At 44.3% G+C, this 18,921-nt stretch overlaps 2 protein-coding genes across 5 annotated transcripts in view; one reads left to right on the forward strand and one right to left on the reverse strand.

Moving 5' to 3' along the window:
* AAMDC (adipogenesis associated Mth938 domain containing) overlaps positions 1-14,890 on the reverse strand; it is a 34,703-nt gene extending 19,813 nt beyond the window's left edge. The window contains exons 1-2 of one of the 3 annotated variants that reach the window (XM_060176698.1): positions 14,746-14,890; positions 3,960-4,102 (exon numbers count right to left, since the gene is read on the reverse strand). In XM_060176698.1, the coding sequence (XP_060032681.1) occupies positions 3,960-3,987 (28 nt within the window). In that variant the 5' untranslated portion in view covers positions 3,988-4,102; positions 14,746-14,890. Of the gene's footprint in view, positions 1-3,959; positions 4,108-14,745 lie in introns of those variants that run through there. The other 2 variants (XM_007529702.3, XM_060176697.1) reach the window with 2 other exon arrangements.
* Positions 14,891-15,001: 111 nt separating this feature from the next.
* Positions 15,002-18,921, forward strand: part of RSF1 (remodeling and spacing factor 1) — a 147,955-nt gene continuing 144,035 nt past the window's right edge. For both annotated transcript variants that reach the window (XM_060176694.1, XM_060176695.1), the window contains exon 1: positions 15,002-15,393. In XM_060176694.1, the coding sequence (XP_060032677.1) occupies positions 15,210-15,393 (184 nt within the window). In that variant the 5' untranslated portion in view covers positions 15,002-15,209. The remainder of the gene's footprint in view (positions 15,394-18,921) is intronic.

Here is an 18,921-nt window from a genome sequence, read left to right on the forward strand (position 1 = left end):
AGGCTATTTTTCCCATTTTTGTTGTTGTTGTGCTTGTTGTAGTTGTTACTGTTGTCATAGCTGTTGTTGTTGGATAGGACAGAGAGAAATAGAGAGAGGAGGGGAAGATAGAGAGGGAGAGAGAAAAGACACCTGCAGACCTACTTCACCGCTTGCAAAGCGACCCCCTGCAGGTGGGGGGGGGCAAGATCCTTATGCAAGCCCCTGCGTTTTGTGCCACATGCGCTTAACCTGCTGCGCTACCGCGGTACTTCCTTTATTATTAATTTTTAATTATTTATTTATTTATGAAGGAAGAAGATAAACAGTGAACCTCAGTATCATTCTGGTACAGCCTATGCTGGGAATCAAATTCAGGACCTCCTGCTTGAGAGTCTCAACACTTTATCCACTGCTTTAGCTCCTGGGTTGCAGAACTGTATTATTATTATATTTATTTATTTAATTTTGCCTCCTTATCGCTGGGGCTTGGTGCCTGCACTACAAATCCACTGCTCCTGGCGGCCATTTTTTCCATTTTATTGGATAGGACAGAGAGAAACTGGGAGAGGAGGGGAGACGGGAAGAGAAAGACAACTGCAGGCCTGCTTCACTATTTGCGCTTGTGACGGTGGGGAGCTGAGGCCTGCTTCACTACTTGTGCCTGCAACTGGGGAGCCAAGGACTTCAACTGGGATTCTTGTGCCGGCCATTGAGTTTTGTACTACCTACAGTTAACCTGTTGTGCTACCGCCCAGCCCCTACCTCCCATCATTTTAAAGGGGAAATTAATTTTTTGATAGCAAAGCAGAAATTTTTTTTTTGTCACCAGGATTATTTATCACTGGGGCTCGGTGCCGAAACTACAAATCTGCTGCCCAACGTCTTTTTTTTTTTTTTTTTCCTAATTTTTATTAGGACAGAGAGAAAGAAAGGATAGGAAAATTGAGAAAGGGAGAGAAAGACACCTACAGACCTACTTCACCACTCTTGAAGCAGACCCCTATAAGTGGGGGGTGGGGGCTCAAACCTAGGTCCTTTGCCTTCATAAAATGTGTGCTACTGCCCGGCTCCTTTTATTACAAATTTAACGTGTGCAAGTTAAACAAAAACAAGAGCTACCCTAATGAGCATTAGGGGACAATTTTTCACTTCAACCTCTTATTGGTGGAGACGCTTTGTCATTCTTTTTTTTTTTTTTATTCCCTTTGTTGCCCTTGTTGTTTTATTGTTGTAGTTATTATTGTTGTTGTCGTTGTTGGATAGGACAGAGAGAAATGGAGAGAGGAGGGGAAGACAGAGAGGGGGAGAGAAAGATAGACACCTGCAGACCTGCTTCACTGTCTGTGAAGTGACTCCCCTGCAGGTGGGGAGCCGGGGTTCGAACCGGGATCCTTATGCTGGTCCTTGTGCTTTGCGCCACCTGCGCTTAACCCTCTGTGCTACAGCCCGACTCCCGCTTTGTCATTCTTTAATTATTGTTTTGGCTTATCCTCTATATCTTAAATACCTTTAATTTATTTAATTCCTATGTTTAAAGTGCTTCCATTTTTCAAGTACCTATTACTTATATTTATGTGTATCAGGAGGAAAGTATGTTTTATTTGCAGTAAATTGATCCTTAAAGATTTCCTCTGGAAAACTTTTTCTTCCTCACCCTCTTAATTTTACATTCCTCATCGTTTTATTTATTTTTTTTACTGACATATTAAGTTTCTTGGCAATTTCTCAGACAAAAGTAAAATGAATCTGTCAATAACTAAAAGGCTTGTTTTAAATTCATAGGTCAAAATGCCTTAATAAGTGGTTTTTTGTTGGTTTTTTTTTTTTGCCTCTAGGGTTATTGGCTCAGTATTGGCCACTGCTCCTGGTGGCATACTTTCCCAATTTATCAAATAGAGATAAAGAGAGAAACTGATAGAGAGAAACTGAGAGAGGTGGGGGAGATACAGAGGGAGAAAGACCATTAGTGAAGCAGACTCCCTTACAGGTAGGAAATGGGGGCTGGAACCCAGATCCTTGCGCTTAACAACTTCTTAAAAGATTTATTTTATTAATGAGAAATAAGGACCTCATGCTCACAAGCCAAAGAGGATCCCCTGCACCACCTTCTAAGCTATAAAACAACATACTCGGGAGTCAGGAGGTAGCACAGTGGGTTAAGGGCACGTGGCGTGAAGCACAAGGACCAGTGTGAGGACGCTAGTTCGAGTCCCAGGCTCCCCACCTGCAGGGGAGTCACTTCACAGGTAGTGAAGCAGGTCTGCAGGTGTCTTTCTTTCTCTCCCCCTCTGTCTTCCTTTCCTCTCTCCATTTCTCTCTGTCCTAACAACAATGACATCAATAACAATAATAACTACAAGAACAATGAAAAACAACAAGGGCAACAAAAGGGAAAATAAATAAATATAAAAAAATAAAAATTTTAAAAAAGAACAAAAACAACAACATACTCTTAAGGTGGTATTATCTTTCAAACCATAGATTTGAAACTCGGGGGAGATAGTATAATGGTTATGCAAAGAGAATCATGCCTGAGGCTTTGAAGTGCTAGGTTCATCCCCCTGCACCATCATAAGCTAAATCTGAGCAGTGTTCTGTTACCAAAAAAAAGTCTTAAAAAGTACATACTTTGGAAAACCTTTGTCAGACACATTTATCTCTCACATAAGTCTCTAAGTGGCAGTATCCTTGTTCTGAACAACTTGCAAACTCAGCTCTGCAGACACTCCACACCAATGCCTGTTCTCATGACTCTACAACACCGTTTAATTCACAATCCACCAAAAACAATTAAGGTAGCTCACTGGGATAGTGTCCTTTCTTTGTCTTGGGCATGGCTTAGGTTTGAGCTCACCCCCATCCATCAAACTGAGGGAAGTTCCAGGGCAGTGGTGTCTTTCTCTCTATTTGGGTTATTATTATTATTTTTTAATGTCTATCTGAAAAAAATTTGCTTGGAGTGGTCAAATCAAAACAGGCAAAACAATCCAATGGAGTGATTTGTTTAAGAAGAATTATTACTTCTCACCCAGTCTTCCCTCATTCCATTCCTCCCATATCATTTTTGTTAATCCAGGTGTATTCCTTTCTTTGTTTTTATTTTTTTAGATAGAGGGGATGAGAAAGAGACCATAGTACTGGAACTTTCTTCAATATAGTGGGGGCCGGACTTAAACCTAGGTCATGCACATGGCAATGCAGCATGCTATCCAAGGGAGGTATTTTAACACTTCCATCCCTAGGTATATGTCTCAGAAGGCTGAGTGACTGTTTATATGTGATGTCGAGAATAGGCACATGAATAGCATCAGAAAGTAGTCATTGATGGAAGATGGGTGGAAGTTAGGGAGACAGCATAGTGATTCTGCAAAATGCTTCCATGTCTGAAGCTCTGAGGTCTCAGGTTTAGTCCTAAGCACCACTGTAAGCCACAGCAGAGTAATGCTTTGTTTAAAAAATAAATAAATAAATAATAATTGGTGGGACTGAACAGTAACTGCTAACGGAATTTTCCTTTGTGGTGACAAATATATTCTGGAATTAATAGCTATAACTATCACAAAAGTTTAGGATGATAGGAAAGTTGAATAAAGCAACTGGGGGGAATGGCTTAATTAGCTGAGCAATGGATTTGCAATCTAATGCTTGCAGTTCAGTCCCCAGTACTGCATGTATTAGAGTGGTAGTCTGGCTTCTCTTTGTGTTTTTTCATGTGATACACACACACAAACACGCACACTCTCTCTCTCTCTCTTTCTCCCTCTCTCTCTCTCTGCCACCCCATGTATAAATAAAATAGAAAAATCCAATGAATTGCATACATTGAAAAGGAGAGTTTAATAGTCTGTGAATTATATCTCAATAAAAAGAGAGAGAAAAAGAAAACAAACTTTTTGTTTGGTCACTGTAACTTAGGGAGTTGGCAATCACTTGGCCAGTCTTATGCAGTAAATGTTAACCAGACATAAACAGCTTACCTCTGTTCCTGTTTCTCTCCAATCCCATGCCTGACTACCTCCTGGCCATACTTTGCAATCCTTATATGTTTTCATGGAGCCTTGCACTTTGATTTGACCCCATGAGATGGAAACAATTTCAGGGGACGCCATACGGAAATTTACTGAAATCTGAAATCAAAACAAAAGTACTGAATTAGTTATAAAGCAAGGCTGAAACCTTAAAAACACAGGAGCTACAACACACACACACAGCACTATTGAAATCAAACACTGTACTGGCACTTGTGATGCTTCATTGGCTTAGTCCCCTCCTTCCTTCCCTCCCATCCATCCTTCCTTTCTTCCTTCCTCCCTAGCTTCTGCTCTGGCTTATGGTTCTATGGGGGGTTGAACCTGGGACCTTGGAGCCTCAGGCATTAGTCTATTTACACAACCATTATGCTACATCCCCCACCCAGTCTTCTGTTTTTAGATGGTTCAGATATGAACTCTGCTTGCTGTGCTACCACACTGATCCCACTATATAAATTATATATAAATATAATACCCAGATACATATGTATGCACTGGGAAATGAAATAAGGAACAAATATATGTGTGATACTACTGAGAATTTTCTGACGCCTTATTGTTTTGTTTTGTTTTTAAAGATTTAGCTACTAAAACTAGAGTGAATCAAAGCATCACTCATACATGCAATGCATGAAGTCAAACTTGGGACCTCATGCTTTTAAGTCCAATATTCTAATATCACTTGTCAGGCCACATTCAGTTCCTTCCATTTCTCTCCCTCCCTTCCTTCTTTCCTTCCTTCTTCTCACTCTCTTTCTCTTGATTTATTCATTTATTAACCTTAGACACACAGAGAGAACATGACATTTATGATATGGGGATCAGGCATGTGCTGTACCAGGCAAATTGTGTCCTAATCCTGAGTCTGTCCAATTTAAAAAAAAATATTTATATAGGAAGTCCAGCGGTAGCACGGGGTTAAGCGCAGATGGCGCAAAGCGAAAGGACTGGAGTAAGGATGCTGGTTCAAGACCCCGGCTCCCCACCTACAGGTGAAGCAGGTCTGCAGGTGTCTATCTTTCTCTCCTCCTCTCTGTCTTCCCCTCCTCTCTCCATTTCTCTCTGTCCTGTCTAATAATGACAACAACAATAATAACTACAACAATAAAACAAGGGCAACAAAAGGGAATAAATAAATAAATATTTAAATATATTTATATATGAAAAGAGAGAACTAACTAATCATTCTGGCACATGTGATGCCAGGTATTTAAACTGGAATATCAGGCTTGAGAACTCAACACTTCAGATAGCACAATGGATAAAGCACTGGACTCTCAAGCAAGAGGTCCTGAGTTCAGTCCCTGGCAGCATATGTACCAGAGTGATGACTGGTTCATTCTCTCTCTCCTCCTTTCTCATCAATCAATAAATAAAATCTTTAAAAACATAAAAAGGGAGGGAGGGCAGTAGGCAGTGGCACAGCAGGTTAAGCGCACATGGCATGAAGCGCAAGAACAGGAATAAGGATCCCGGTTTCAGCCTCTGTCTCCCCACCTACAGGGGAGTTGCTTCACAAGCGGTGAAGCAGGTCTGCAGGTGCCTATATTTCTCTCCCCCTATCTGTCCTATCCAACAACAACGATAGCAATAACAACAAGGGCAACAAAAAGTCTGGTTGTCTCTTGCAACTTAAATTATCTTACCACAGGGGCCGGGCAGTAGTGCAGTGGGTTAAGTGCACATAGTACAAAGCGCAAGGACAGGAGTAAGGATCCCAGTTTGAGGCCCAGGCTCCCCACCTGTTGGGAGTTGGCAGGGGGTTGCTTCACAAGCGGTGAAGCAGGTCTGCATGTGTCTATCTTTCTCTCCCCGTCTCTGTATTCCCCTCCTCTCTCCATTTCTCTCTGTCCTTTCCAACAACAACAGTTATAACAACAATAACAATAATAATAGTAAAGGCAACAAAAATGGAGGGAAAAATGGCCTCCAAGAGCAGTGGATTGTAGTACAAGCACTGAGACCCAGTGATAACCCTGGAGGTTAAGTAAATAAATAAATTTTACCACAATAACAAAATTTCAAAATTCAGCAATTTTGGTAAGGTGCGCTTTGTGCACATTCCTATAATAATCCCCTCCCTTGATCAATTGAAAGTATTATTTTGACTTCTCTCCCTATAATTTAATCCTTCGTATTGATGGAAATGTACAATAATTCCATTGTATCTGTCTTCTTGCACTCAACTTTTTTTTCATTTGCCTCCAGGGTTATCGCTGGGGCTCGGTGCCTGCACTACGAATCTCCACTGCTCCTGGAGGTCATTTTCCCCATTTTTGTTCCTCTTATTGGTATTATTGTTGTTGTTGGATAGGACAGAGAGAAATGGAGGAGGGGAAGACAGAGATGGGGGTAGAAAGACACCTGCAGACCTGTTTCACGGCCTGCGAAGCAACCCCCCTGTATGTGGGGACCTGGGGGCTCTAACCTGGATCCTTATGCTGGGCCTTGCGGTTTACGCCATGTGCGCTCAATATACTGCATTACCGCCCAGACCCCTCAACTTGGTTTTTTTAAAAAAGATTTTAAAAAATATTTATTTATTCCCTTATGTTGCCCTTGTTGTTTTATTGTTCCAGTTATTATTGTTGTTGTTGTTGGATAGGACAGAGAAATGGAGAGAGAAGGGGAAGAAAGAGAGGGGGAGAGAAAGTCAGACACCTGCAGACCTACTTCACTGCCTGTGAAGCGACTCCCCTGCAGGTGGAGAGCCGGGGGCTGGAACAGGGATCCGTAAGCTGGTCCTTGTGCTTTGCCACGTGCGCTTAATGCACTGATACCGCCTGACTCCCTCAACTTGTTTTTAAAAATCATGTGTTGTAGCAGAATTAGTATGTAAGAGACTTATCAATACATTTTTCATTAGGTTGATGAATGACTTTTTGGTATTCTGAACAAAACTACTCTGAACATAGTTTTTCCTTACAACAGTGTGAAATTTGAACTATGGTAATAATTTTATCTTACAATTTTGAAATCCATATTGTCACTAATAAAAATAAACTTAAAACATTTTTTTAACCAGAGTACTGCCTAATCATGGCTTATGTTGTGCTTGGGATTGAACCTGGAACTTTTAATACTTCAAGCATGAATGTCTATTTGCATAGTGTGCTGTCTTCCCAGTCCCAGAATTTTTAAAAATTATATTTATTATTTATTTATTTTCCTTCTACCACAGCTCAGCTCTGGTTTATGGTGGTGCAGGAGATTGAACCTGGGACTTTGGAGCCTCAGGTATGAGTCTGGCACCGCTTCTGGAGGCTTTTTTCAAATTCCATAGAACAGAGAGAAATTGAGAGGGGAAGGTAGACAGAGAGGGAGGGAAATTTCCGTCTGCAGATCTACTTCACTGATTGTGAGGCAATACTCCCCACTCCCACCCCACCTCTGTGCAGGTGGGAGCTGAGGGCTTGAACCTGGCTCCTTGCACTTAGTAATATATGTGCTTAACCCAGTGTGACACCACCTGATCCCTGTAATTAACTTGGTAGGAAACCCACCCTTTTTTTTTAACCAGAGCAATGATCAGCTCTGGCTAATGGTACAGAGGACTGAACCTGGGACTTTGGAGCCTCTGCCATGAGAGTCTTAATAACCATTATGTTATCTACTGTTGTTTTTGCCGGGCTGGCTTCACGGGCGGGTAACAGACGACCAGGGACTCATGGCTGGGTTGTAGGCAGTATCTCTTTATTCATGCAGGACACAGCACAATCTAAGCTGAGCTAAGCTAAACTAAAGGTACCATAAAACTCACAATGCTGTCTTTATATGTACTTGCCAAGTAGGGTGGAAACAGGATGTGACATAGAGAGGGTGGAGAGAAAAGTGACTGGTGAAAATCAGAGTGTGACAAGGAGAGGATCAGGGTGTGACAAGGAGATGGGGTGGAGCAGGCGAGAATTCTATCACTGAACCACTAATGCCTTGGAGGGAGGGTGGTGCTTGTTAACAGCGGTTATGTAAATAGAATGAAGTGGTTATGTAAATAGAATAGTGTTAAGCAGGGGGGATTTAAACCAAATGAAACAGAAGGGGTCTCATGCATACCAACAATTCCCCCTTTCTTTTTAACTAATGGCTATAGTATTAGGACTGTGGGGTGAACAGAAACCTGTATTATACAGGCATTTTCAAAAGAACTGGCATAAGACATGGAAAACAAAAAAGGCGAGCAGCAATAACCAGTGTGATGCCAAGGGGAACGTTTCTTGCCTCAAAGGGCAAGGCCTAGCAGGCGAAAGAGCATTTCTTGCCTCTGGGAACGCTTCATGCCTCTGGGGGCATCTCTTGCCTCTTGGGGCACTTCATGCCTCTGTGGGCATAACCTAATAAGGAGGGGGAGTTTTCTACCTCGGGGACAGAGCCTGCAGGCGAGGGGACATGGTCTATAAAGTCTCAAAGCAATTGGCTGAAGTTAGTCTTTGAGAAACACAGCAGTGTGTATCAGTATGTCCGATGGAAGTGTCAGTCCAAAGTAGCTGACCACAGAAGAAAATGCCAAGGGATGAAACGCTGCATGTCTGTCTCGATGGGGAATGTCGGCCACCAGAATTCTGCTTTTCTGTAGAGAGTGAGCTTTGGAGTCTGTGAATCTGTTTCTTCAGGTTGTGCCAGGTCACATCATTGGTTTCCGGGGGCGCATTGTAGTCATTCCATCTTGTGGGCGATGTCAGACAACAGGGGTCCAAATGCATTTCCAGAAATTTTCATTTGAGTATATGCTTTTTCATGTGAAGACTTGACAGCTGAAATTCACTTACTTGTCAAACAAAACATGTAGCATTAAGAGTCCCTGGAGGGCGTCCTAGTCCAAAAAGATCCTCGAAATTCCATTTACAGTGCTTCTGACTATTCCTGCTGGATTGCTTCAGGCAAGTGTCTTCCCATCGAAGAAAGAATCCAATCAGGAGAGTAGAAGTAACCACCACGTGTCTCCATTCTTGGGGACTGCCAGGGTACTGGAGAACACTCCTCAAATTAGAGTAGTCCTTCTCCATGGGAAACATGCGAGAAGAAGTCCAGAAAGTCCCAGTGGAAATCCCCATGCATATCTCAAGGTCTACGATCATGGTCATAAAGAACCAATTTGTGGCCCGGAGCAAAATGTAGTCCTTTTCCTCAGGAAACATGAGAGAGGGAATCCAGAAAGTCCAAGGAGAAATCTCAGTGCATCTCCCAAGCTCTATGATCCCGGTCATAAGAAACCAAAGTTCCCGGTCAGGGAACCAAAATGTGGCCCAGAGTAAAATGTTCCAGAGACAGAGAAACTGTCTCATGATGAAACAGTAGAGGCTTTGGCAAACCTCTTCATAAGTAGAAAGGCAACCCATGGTGGATGGGTAGCCAAGTTTACTTATCAGGGCGATGGGCGGGTTAGGTCCCACGATGAGCGCCCTATGTTGTTTCGCCGGGTTGGCTTCACGGGCGGGTAACAGACGACCAGGGACTCATGGCTGGGTTGTAGGTAGTATCTCTTTATTCATGCAGGACACAGCACAATCTAAGCTGAGCTAAGCTAAACTAAAGGTACCGTAAAACTCACAATGCTGTCTTTATATGTACTTGCCAAGTAGGGTGGAAACAGGATGTGACATAGAGAGGGTGGAGAGAAAAGTGACTGGTGAAAATCAGAGAGTGACAAGGAGAGGATCAGGGTGTGACAAGGAGAGGGGGTGGAGCAGGCGAGAATTCTATCACTGAACCACTAATGCCCTGGAGGGAGGGTGGTGCTTGTTAACAGCGGTTATGTAAATAGAATGAAGTGGTTATGTAAATAGAATAGTGTTAAGCAGGGGGGATTTAAACCAAATGAAACAGAAGGGGTCTCATGCATACCAACAATCTACCAATAATAGACAAATTTCTTAAGCCTGAAAGACAAGAAGAGATGGCAGTCTTTTTTTTTTTTAATATTTATTCATTTTCCCTTTTTGTTGCCCTTGTTTTATTGTTGTTGTTATTGATGTCATCGTTGTTGGACAGGACAAAGAGAAATGGAGAGAGGAGGGGAAGCCAGAGAAAGATAGACACTGGTAGACCTGCTTCACCACCTGTGAAGCGGCTCCCCTGCAGGTGGGGAGCTGGGGGCTTGAACCAGGATCCTTAGGACGGTCCTTGTGCTTTGCGCCACCTGTGCTTAACTGCTACACTACCACCCGACTCCCAAGAGATGGCAGTCTTATGGATGTATATTGTTTATATTGAAGAACAGTTATAGTAAATGTATGATCTAAATCTCATTTTGCAGCAAAACATTATATTTCACATCTTTCAAATGGATATACTTTATTTATTTATTTTTTCCTCCAGTGTTATTGCTGGGGCTCGGTGCCTGCACTACAAATCCACTGCTCCTGGAGGCCATTTTTTCCCCCTTTTGTTGCCCTTACTGTTTATCATTGTTGTTATTATTGTTGGTATTGCTCTCATTGTTGTTGTATAGGAGAGAAATTGAAAATTGAGCAAGGAGAGGCAGAGTGAGGGAGAGAAAGACACCTGCAGACCTGCTTCATCACTTGTGAAGTGACCCCCCTGCAAGTGGGGAGCTGGGGGGTTAAACCGGGATCTTTTATTTTATTTATTTATTCCCTTTTGTTGTCCTTGTTGTTTTATTGTTGTTGTTATTGATGTCATTGTTGTTGGATAGGACAGAAAGAAATGGAGAGAGGAGGAGAAGACAGAGGAGAGAAAGATAGACACCTGCAGATCTACTTCACTGCCTGTGAAGCGACCCTTCTGCAAGTGGGGAACCGGAGTCTTGAACCAGGATCCTTATACTGGTCGTTGCGCTTTGTGCCAGGAGTGCTTAACCCACTGTGTTATACTAGCTCTCTGATATACTAACCCCCCAGATACACTAGCCCCTGGATATACTTTCCTGAAGTGCTCCATGAGTTTGTTGCTATGCCCATCTAGATTAGAAACATTATCAATTTGTCTTTGAATTACAATGTGAGCTTTGAAATAAGAAAGCCCTAAAATGAAGCTTTCTTCTTCTTTTTTTGTTCAAATTGTCTATCAATTTAATTGTTTCATTACAACTTTGTTTCACCATCTAGGGAACTTTTCCTCTTGAGGTGTGATGCTTCTATGTGCTGCTAGGGTTTAAGACTGAGACCATGCTCTTGGTAAGGTGCCCATTCTATTGGTGAACTCTTTCCTGGTCCCTGAAGGTTTTTCTCTTTTATTTTGAAATCTTTCTTCAGTCTGAGAAGCAGTGTTGAATTCACAAGCATGAGTGAAGTCTTGGATTTGATCCTTCACATCACATATGCCAGAGTGAAGCCCTGGTTCTCTCACATAAATAATAAGTAAATAGGGAGTTGCGCAGTAGCACAGTGGGTTAAGCACACATGGCACGAAGTGCAAGGACTGGCATAAGGATCCCGGTTCAAGCCCCCCGGCTCCCCACCTGCAGGGAGTCGCTTCACAACAATGACAACAACAGCAGCAATAACTACAACAATAAAAAACAAGGGCAACAAAAGAGAAAATAAATATTAAAAAAACTTAGAAAAATAAAAAAATAATTATTAAAAATAAGTAAGTAAATAAATATATAAAATTCCATGTGCCTGTTGTTAAACATATGTTCTGGGTTAGAGTTTTCTTTAGTTGAGGTCTTTAGGACCCTTTGTCTAGAGATATAATACATGGCATTTGAGTGTTTTACTCGCTTCTTATTTTTGAAATGTTTCATTTCCAGTTTGCTTAAATATATTTAAAACACATATTGAAAATTCTCCTAGTCCAGGAGGTGGCACAGTGGATAAAGCATTGGACTCTCAAGCTTGAGGTCCCGAGTTCAATACCTGGCAGCACATGTACAGAATGATGTCTGGCACTTTCTCTCTCCTCCTTTCTCACTGATAAATAAATAAAATCTTAAAAAAAAAAAAAGAAAGAAAATTCTCCTAGGGAGTCAGCTGGTATGTAGCTCAGCGGGTTAAGTACACGCAGTGCAATGTGGTGCAAAGTGCAAGGACCAGGGAGTAAGGATCCCAGTTGGAGCCCAGGCTCCCCACCTGTAGGGGAGTCACTTCACAGGCGTTGAATGAAGCAGGTCTTCAGGTGTCTTTTTCTCCTCCTCTCTTGATTTCTCTTTCTCCTATCCAACAACAACGATATCAATAACAATAGTAACTACAACAATAAAAAGACAAAAAGTGAGAAAAAGTTAAAAAAATAAAAAAAGAAAATTCTCCTTTATAATGACAATTCACAAAAGGTATTTCCTACTTTCTCTTATTTATCTCTCTCTCTCTTTTTTTTTTTTTCCTCCAGGGTTATTGCTGGGGCTCAGTGCCTGCACCATGAATCCACTGCTCCTAGAGGCCATTTTTTCCCCCTTTTGTTGCCCTTGTTGTTGTAGCCTTGTTGTGGTTATTATTGTTGTTGATGATGTCGTTCGTTGTTGGATAGGACAGAGAGAAATGGAGACAGGAGGGGAAGAGAAAGACAGACACCTGCAGACCTGTCTGGAGACGCCCCTGCAGGTGGTGAGCCAGGGGCTCACGCTGATCCTTGAGCTTTGCGTGAAGTACACTACCGCCTGACCCCATTTCTCTTTCAATGTGTAAAAACATACACAACAAAATCTATCACTGTAACTATTCTCAGTGACTAGGAAAACAGTTATAGTGACACATGACATGTGAAATGGCATGAAGTACATTCACATTATCCTGCACAGTTTGTATACAGCTACAGATTAGGAATCTCAGGAAATAAAATCTTTCTACAGGAAGCATTTTACTCTTTGTAAATGCAAATATTTCTTTTTAATATGTTTTTAAAATTATTTATTAAGAAGATAGGAGCGAGAGAAAGAACCAGACATCACTCTGGTACATGTGCTGCCAGGCATCGAACTCTGGACCTCATGCTTGAGAGTGCTTTATCTACTGTGCCACCTCCTCCTGGACCACTAAATGTAAATTTTTCTTCCTTTAGATAAAGACAATGCTAAAGACTGCGTGGCCAGGAGGTAGCACACTTGGTTAAGTGCACATGTTACCATATGCAAGAACCCAGGTTCAAGTCCCTGCTCCCCACCAGCAGGAGGGAAGCTTCACAAGCAGTGAAGCAAGTACTGCTGGTGTCTGTCTCTCTCCCACTCTTATCTCTCCTCCTTTCAATTTCTCTGTTATATCAAATAAAATAGAAAGAAGGAGAAAAAGAATGCTAAAGACCATCATAGCTTGTCCTTTCCTTACCTAAATACACATAAGAAACTTACTGTTCAATTGTGTATTTCTGTTCCCAATATAAAAACCATCATAGCTTTTCCTTTTCTTACCTAAATACACATAAACTACTTAATGTTCAATTGTGTATTTCTGTCCCCAATATACCTGCCAATGTATTTCTTTACATAGTTAAACAAAAATGTAGTTTTTTGTTTTGCTTTGTTTTTGCCATAGCACTGCTCAAATCTGGCATATAGTGGTGTGGGTGGATTGAATCTGGGAGCTCAGGTATGAGAGTCATTTTGCATCACCATTATGCTATCTTCCCAGCCCATTATTATTTTTTTTCAAGTAACTTTATTTGTGGCAAATAATGATCTCCTAGACAGTTTTGTCACACCTCCTGTCATACTACTTCCACCACCAAATTTATATAGGTTTATTTTTTAAAGATACGTATATTAACAAGAAAGAGAAGAAGAATAACCAGAACATCACTGTAGCACAAAAGGTACCAGATTTAATTCAGGGCTTCATGTGCAAGAGTTCAACACTTTATCTGTTGTGCCACCCTGTCACAGTTTATGTAGCATGCTGGAAATGGTGGCTCAAAACAATATTGTAGCTGAATTCTAGATAAATGCTAGGGCATCTTTTTATTTTATTATTATTTTTCAAGTAGTTACCATGTGCCAGGTCAAAGTTCTTGTGAATTATGTGCTGTGGTGTGGGTCCTATCATTACTTCCTATCATTGTGGTGTGGGTCCTATCATTACATTACAGAGGGAAACAAAACAAAACAAAAAACCCTTTTGCATTGTCATGAAGTGGTCCAGTTAAGACTTCAGTCTGGCAGAATCCAAAGCTGCAGCTCCTGACAAGAACTCATACTGTACACAGAGTGCACGTCCTACTCTGCATTACGGATGGCTTGGAGGTCTCTTTCAGGGAGAAGGCTCACTGACAATAAAGTAAGCGGGAGTCCTCTAGGACAGTTTTTGCTTTATCACCAGGTCTGCATTTTGTCCCCCGTTTTGGAGGAGTCCCAGCTCCTCCGTCCCTTGCAAAGCCCTGCCTATCTGAGGTTCCCTCCTTAGCCCAGCCTAGCCCAGCCCAACGTAACCTAGCCCAACCGAGGTCAGCCCTTGCATACACTTTCCACATGTCCTTGCTCTTACAACGCAAAAGTAGTTCTAGTGTCCCAGCAAACTGCAGTGGCCTCAGCGACTTGGACAGAAACTTCGTGCAAAGGTACTATGCCACCCCCTACTTAAGGCATCTCTTCGCTTCCCACAACCCCACCCCGGGACCAACATTTCCTGGAATTGAGCTTTTAAAATAATGCCACACCCCCACCCCGGGACCAACATTTCCTGGAATTGAGCTTTTAAAATAATGCCGCTAGTCTCTTTTCCACTCTTCTAGGCTGACAACCCCATGTCGGGTCGATCCGGTTCCCAGAGGCTCCCTTAAACTCACCCACAACTCTTTCTCCCCCAAAGTGGAAACGCAAACAGCTCCGTACTTAACCGCTCACCTTGCTGCGTTCGGGCCCACTGGAGAGGTGCTCTGGGAGGCCCAGCCCCGGCCGATCCCGTCAGCTATTCGCCACGCGAAGCCCTGCCCCCCGTAGCCTATTGGTCGCCACCCCAGCAAAGTCCCGCCTTGCGCCCCGCTTTCCTTGTTTTTATTCCCCCGTCACACGAGGCCAAGGCGAAACCGGTGCGGGCGGGACCGAGCACAGGGAAGGCGGGGCGTGGGCGGCCAGGAGGCGGAAAGTGAGAGCTCAGAGCGCCGCTCTTTCCCCGCCTGACTGTCTCCTCGACTGCTCTGGGCCGCTGTTGTATTGTGGGATCGCGGCGCTGCGCCTGCGAAGCTCGGGTCCTCAGGCGAGCCCGTTCGCTGGCGCCGCCTGTCGTCCTGAAGGCGGCCCTGCTCGTCCTCGGCACAACATCCCCTGACACCCCCCCCATCGCCTCCTCCTCCATCCTCCAGTCCAAAATGGCGGCGGCAGCGGCAGCGGCGGCGATGGCTGCTCCGGGCTCCCCGGGTGCGTGCCCCAACTTCGCCGTCGTCTGCTCCTTCTTGGAGCGCTACGGGCCGCTGCTCGACCTGCCGGAGCTGCCGTTCCCCGAGCTGGAGCGAGTGTTGCAGGCGCCGCCGCCGGACGTCGGCGACGGAGAAGGTAAGCGAGGGGCCCGGGCGCCCGGCGGGAAGCGGCCCTGGCCCGCTGCTCCTCTGCGCCCCTCACGGGCATGCAGTGGCCTGCGGCGCCGGCCTCCGCCCAGGCCGCGGCTCCTCAGGGCTGGCCGGCGCGCTCCTCCCATCCCCCCGGGTCGGGAGCTGCTGGGAGGCGGGGCGAGGCCCCGAGGGCTAGGGGCCCGGCGCCACTACGAGGTGGGGGCGTCGCGGGGAGGCGTGGGCCGCGTCGGGAGGGTCGTCATGCGGACCCGCCATCCCCGGGACGCCTTGCCCTCGGCGGACGGCCACCATCCCGCCGCCCTCCCGGTGGCGGCGTAAGGGGCGCAGATTCCGGCCAGCTTTGCGCTTTTCTCTCCATCCTTGCCTCCTCCCACCGTCCCGGCCCATCTCGGAGGAGGCTCCGGTGCTCTGGGCGCCCCTTTTTCCTTCCGCCTGGGGGACGGGGAATGGCGGACACTCCAGCTCTCCCTCTTTCTGGTGGAAACTCCCCCGAGAGTGGGCTCGGGTCCACCTCTCCTCCCTCAGGGCCTGTACCACCCCCCCCACCCCTTCCCTCCGAAGTACGGAGGCTTGCTCCTCCCCCGTGGCACGGGTGGGGGATCCTTTTCCATTCCAGCTTTTTTTGGGGGAGGGGCAAGTCACTTCAGCTTCTTCATTTTGCAGATTAGAGGTTTTAAATTCCTCCCTCATAGTTTTCCACCTTTCTCTACCCCCCCCCCCCATAATAGAAGAGCATCCCTCCACTTTCCTCGTCCCTCTTCCCTCCCCCTTCATTTGGACACTGGGTCCAGTGGAAGGAGAAGTCCCCCTCCCTTTTGCACGCCTGGGTGGGGTAGCTGGCGTGGAGGCTGGAGGAGGGGCTGGGTTGGAGGGGGACACAGTTGAAGAAGGTGCTTGTTGCTCCTGTTTCTTTCCCCGGAGCCGCTGATCTATTATTGGTGCTTGCAAGTGGTGCTCACAGCACAGGCCACCGCGCCAGCACAGGGCGCTTGCGCGGGCCCGGCCCCATTGAAACTTCCTGCTGCGGCCGCTTTAGGGAGCATCTCTAGCCTGGCGCTCTTGCCACGGATTATGCGCGATCCCAGCTGCCTTTTCTGGCTGATTTTTTCCTTTTTGCCCCTCGGAGAAGGAAAGAGCATTGCCTTTACCTGGGAAAGATCCTTGGCTGGAGGAAGAAACGTTTTCCAAATAGGTCATTTCCCCCTTTTTCTTTTTTTTTCTATATGAGATGACCAAAGTGCACTGGGTATTGTACAAGGCATATAGCTCGTTTCTTTTCTCAGAAAGCAGGGGCGCTCTTACAGTCGACTTGGGAACCAAGATTTCTGTGAAGATGTGTTCACATTGCTCTCGAAGGTGCCCAAGTGTGAAGTTCTTAAAAATTAAAAAAAAAAAAAGTGATACAGGAGGGTGACTACACTCATTATCAAATTGTATTTGGATTCTCTCTTTTTTAGGAAAGTACCTTAGTACTTTTAGGACATTTTGGAATATTATAGTAATATATCTTAGAAAATCGTTACAATTTTGGGAAAGGGTCACTGGTAGATTGTTCTAGGGACTTACTTGGATCACGTTGAGATAGGCTTTCTGGGATGTCATTGTATTTTGATGTGGACCACATTGGTTGCCCCGCCATTCTTTAAAAGTATTTTGACCATTGTATATATATACTAGTGCCAGAAGAAAAAATAATCAGTGTCATCTTAATACTTCATGTTACCTTTCTATTTAGAGTTGAACAGTGGGCTACCAGCTGAGTGAAAATGGGAAATAACCTAGGTTGAAATTGATTCAACCACTATTACTACTGTTACAGTTGCAACTGTAATAGTTTCTATCTTAATGTTACACTGTTAAAGACATTTGGCGAAAGAAAGGTGTTTTTAAATGAAATGTGATACTGGGAGTCGGGCTCAGTGGGTTAAGCGCAGTAGCTCAGTGGGATAAGCGCACATGGTACAAAACGCAAGAATTGCGGTAAGGATTCCGGTTCGAGCGGGTGGGGTTGCTTCACAGGCGGTGAAGCAGGTCTGCAGGTGTCTATCTTTTTCTCCCCCCATGTCTTCCCCTCCTCTCTCCATTACTATCTGTCCTGTCCAACAACAACAGCTACAACAACAATAAAAAAACAAGGTCAACAAAAGGGAAAATAAGTAAATAAATAAAGTTAAAAAATAAAATGTTCATGGAAAAGTTTTTCAGGAAGATACAGAGAGCCACCTACTGCACTGCTCCACTATTTCCACTGCTCAGGAATTCCCCCCCTCCAGCTGGGAACTGGGGAATTGAACTCTGGGTCTTGTGCATGGTGACATGTGGGTCCTATCAGGTGTGCCAATACCCAGTCCCCACCACAAAGTTACTTTACATTTGCTTTTTATGCAGTTCTGAAGATTGAACTCAGGATCTTGTGCATGTACTGCTCAGTTACCTTCTTGGCCTTTTTTTTTTTTTCTGACCTGAGCTTCACTCAGTTCTTGTATTTGATGGGGCTAGGCATTGAACCTGGGATCTCTCACGTGTAAGTCCTGTGCACTACCACTGGGATAGTTCTCAGACCTTAATTTTTTTTTTTTTATTGAAAAGATAAAATATGATTTTTTTTTTTTAATGAAAAGGTGAATGATAGACCACAGTGCTGGTTGGTCACATGCCATGGCTGAGATGGAACTTGTGACCTCACACATGCAATGCTCTTACTCAACACACAGTAACATCCCCAGACAGTAAAATTTAATTTTATTTCTTTTTTTTTAGTGGCCCAGGAGTTGACATTGCCCATAGAGCACTGGACTTGCGCACATGAGGCCCTGAGTTTGATCCTTGGCACTGCATATGGAAGAATGATGCTCTGGTTTTTTGTCTGTTTTATTATTAACTGCCTAAAGATGTTTATTTTATTTTAAGATTGTTGTGTAGCGACAGAGAAATTGAGGGGAGAGGAAGAAACAGAAAGATACCTACAGCACTGCTTTATATCTTGAGAAGCTTCCCCCTTGCAGGTGGGGACTGGGGGGCTTGCACCTGAGTCCCTGTGCATAGTAACATACACTTTACCAGGTGTGCTACTACCTAGTCCCTAAGACCTTTACTTTGTACGAGACTCAGAGAGAGAATAAGCAAGGGCAGAAGCACTATTCTACTACCCTTGGAGTTCTAATTTGTGTATTGCTCTGATGTTGTGCAGGGAGCAACCCAAGGTCTCGTGCATGCAGGGTAGATATTACTGCTGAGCCACCTTCCTGGCCTGACAAAATTATATAATACCTTGCCCTAGGGCAGTGGTTTGAAAATTGCACAAATTGTGCCAGGGTGTTGCTGCACATTCACAGAGTTGCTATATAAAGTAATATTAATACTTGACATCTTGTTGGTTGCTAGTTGATATCTTGAATATTAAATTGTAGACAGATCTTTGGGAAGTTGGCTTACTGAGGCTTCTGTGATAAAATACAAATTCTTAGGGCCAGTGAAATAGCTCCCTGCTCTGCCATTTATACAGTCAGGT

Source organism: Erinaceus europaeus, chromosome 17 (assembly GCF_950295315.1).
Source record: "Erinaceus europaeus chromosome 17, mEriEur2.1, whole genome shotgun sequence".
Lineage (NCBI taxonomy): Eukaryota > Metazoa > Chordata > Mammalia > Eulipotyphla > Erinaceidae > Erinaceus > Erinaceus europaeus.